This window comes from Penaeus chinensis, chromosome 34 (assembly GCF_019202785.1).
Source record: "Penaeus chinensis breed Huanghai No. 1 chromosome 34, ASM1920278v2, whole genome shotgun sequence".
In the NCBI taxonomy this organism is placed as follows: Eukaryota; Metazoa; Arthropoda; class Malacostraca; order Decapoda; family Penaeidae; genus Penaeus; species Penaeus chinensis.
The window spans coordinates 2,771,754-2,774,253 of NC_061852.1; the positions used below are offsets into that span (position 1 = coordinate 2,771,754).

Genomic DNA, 2,500 nt, shown 5'->3' on the forward strand with positions numbered 1-2,500 from the left:
TCTTCCGCCCTTCTCTTCCTTTGTCTCTGTCTGTCTGTAAGAGTATCTATTTATGTCTCCATCCATCCATATCTTTCTCTCTCTCTCTCTCCCTCGCTCTGCCTATTTGACACACACACACACACACACACACACACACACACACACACACACACACACACTCACACACAAACACAAACACAAACAAACAAGCACGCCCAATATCATCACACATACCCCGCCACCGAGAGCAACCCAATTCCCAATCCATGTGCCCCTTCCTTTACACCCCCCCCCCCCCCCCCCCCCCACACACACACACACCCCTTAAAGTGACTTCAGTTCGGAAGCGTTTTGTGACGTCATCCATATTCCGTCTATCCGATAAGGGAATTATCTGTAATATTTGTACATAGGCTTAACTGATACTGGTGGAGGCTTATGGAAGATAATACTTGAGGGCTTTTTCGCCTGTCCTGGAAAATCTTTATCAACTGTTATATGTTTGATGTTCGCGTTTGCTGTTGATTTACCTATTATCATTAGTATTACTGGGATCACTATCTCCATCATCGGAATACATGTCTTTTTATTCTCTTCTATCAATATTTTGACTATCAGAATTATAGTATGAATTACTATAATGATAATAAATATTACAATTGTTATCATTATTACTCTTGATGTCATTGTAGTTATTAGTATTATTCTTATCATTTTTATCATGATCGTCTTAATAATCAGTATAAATCATTATTGCCGTCATCAGCGTGATGTCATTAGTGCTCTCATTACAGTGTTTATAGCATGCACATTATTATGAAGACTTCCTTGATTATATTACTTTTATCAGAGGCAACAGCAATGTTATCTATGCACAGTTCACAGTTATTTTCGGGGTTCTTTCATTTGTATTTTGTGTCATTATTTTTCATCCTTGTAAACAACTACTCCCCTAACTCATACTGTGGGGTGTCGCTTACAATATCAGCATTAGTATGCGTTACCACGAAATACCAAATGCTCGCTCACTGTAATTGGATACAAGTTTCCCCAGCTAACTGTTAGCAGCCTCGACACCAGAGAGCGGTCGCCTAGACACTGACGCATAGCTCTCCAAGCTAAATTAAATCCTAACTTTAGCCTGGGAATGGGGATTGCATTCGGCCGCGTGACATTCCTGCTGGTTCTCGTCGGTTTGATAAAGTGCCTATTCATACCGACTATGGGGTGCGCATACGAACACGAGAAAAGAGCTTCGTGCATAACAGGAGATCAGAACAATGTGGAACCAACATAACACAGAATAATGTTTGGAGAAAAAAATATCTTGTTGATCTTGTTTGGAATCACTGCACGAAAAGGATTATTTTTCCCTCAGAAACGTAGTGTATTGCGTGTTTCTCTCTTTATTACGGTTGTGTTTTACCTGCTCGATTTAGAAATGGGAGGAGAATTGTGTGTCTGTTCAGCACTTTACGGTTTTTGTTCTATGTAAATATTAAAACACTGACTCATAATTCTAGATCCACCTAAATATCCTCTTTTCTTTACTGAAGTGTAATAGTTTACGATTCCAGAGTATATGTGCGTTTTACATCACTCGATTTTCGTTAACTCATTTGATTTGACATGGAAAGATATCGAGAAAAAGCTATGGGCTTATAAATGTAACAAGAAGATATACATTTCTATATATATGTGTGTTTTTCCTCATTGTTTGTTATTTTCCTCTCTATTTTTATCTTCCTCCAATGCAAGTAAAAATCAAGTTTGGATATGAAAGAAACAGTACTAGAATTTATAATGTGATATAGGAGATGATTAATAGATAGAAGATATTGCCTGTTACAATTATAATAATGGCAATGCCGAGGATGATTGTGATGATGCTGATGATGATGATAATAATTATAATAACAACAATGATAACGATAATCATGATAATTTTGATGGGATATTATCATATTCAATACTATCACCATGATTGTATTGATTTTCATCATTTCCCCTTTCTTCCTTTTTTTCATTTATTTTTCCCTTTAACTTACCTGGATCATGTTGATTTTATTTCGATTTCCTTTGGTGAGAATTCGAGTATCCACATACCTGGAAAGACATGAAATAGTTTTAAACATTTACTTGATATGTGACAACAGTTTATTTCAAAATATTTAATGTTTAAAACATGAAGTGCATATCACAGGCCGTGGATGAAAAGTTATATTTAAAGTAAGTAAAAGCTATTTATTTACACATCCATGCATATATACGCACTTACAAACTCGCTTACATAGTATGTTTACATACATATATACAGAGAGAGAAAGAGCAAGAGAGAAAGAGAAAGAAAGAGAAAGGAAGAGGGAGAGACAGACAGACAGACATAGTAAACATAAATGTATTACTGTTTTCAGTGGCTCATAATCTAAAAAAAAAAAAAAAAAATCGTCAATCTCCTGATCTGATTTCAGTTCGTAAATTGGAAAAATGTGTAACAAAAAAAAAAAAAAAAAAAAAA

General features: G+C 35.6%; 1 protein-coding gene across 3 annotated transcripts in view; it reads right to left on the bottom strand.

Annotated features, from left to right (window-relative positions):
- LOC125043511 overlaps positions 1-2,500 on the bottom strand; it is a 474,978-nt gene that overhangs the window by 99,419 nt on the left and 373,059 nt on the right. The window contains exon 2 of one of the 3 annotated variants that reach the window (XM_047639615.1): positions 361-2,088. The exons of the other annotated variants lie outside the window; for them this stretch is intronic. Within the exon in view, the coding sequence (XP_047495571.1) occupies positions 2,047-2,088 (42 nt within the window). The 3' untranslated portion in view covers positions 361-2,046. Of the gene's footprint in view, positions 1-360; positions 2,089-2,500 lie in introns of those variants that run through there. 3 annotated transcript variants of the gene reach the window in all.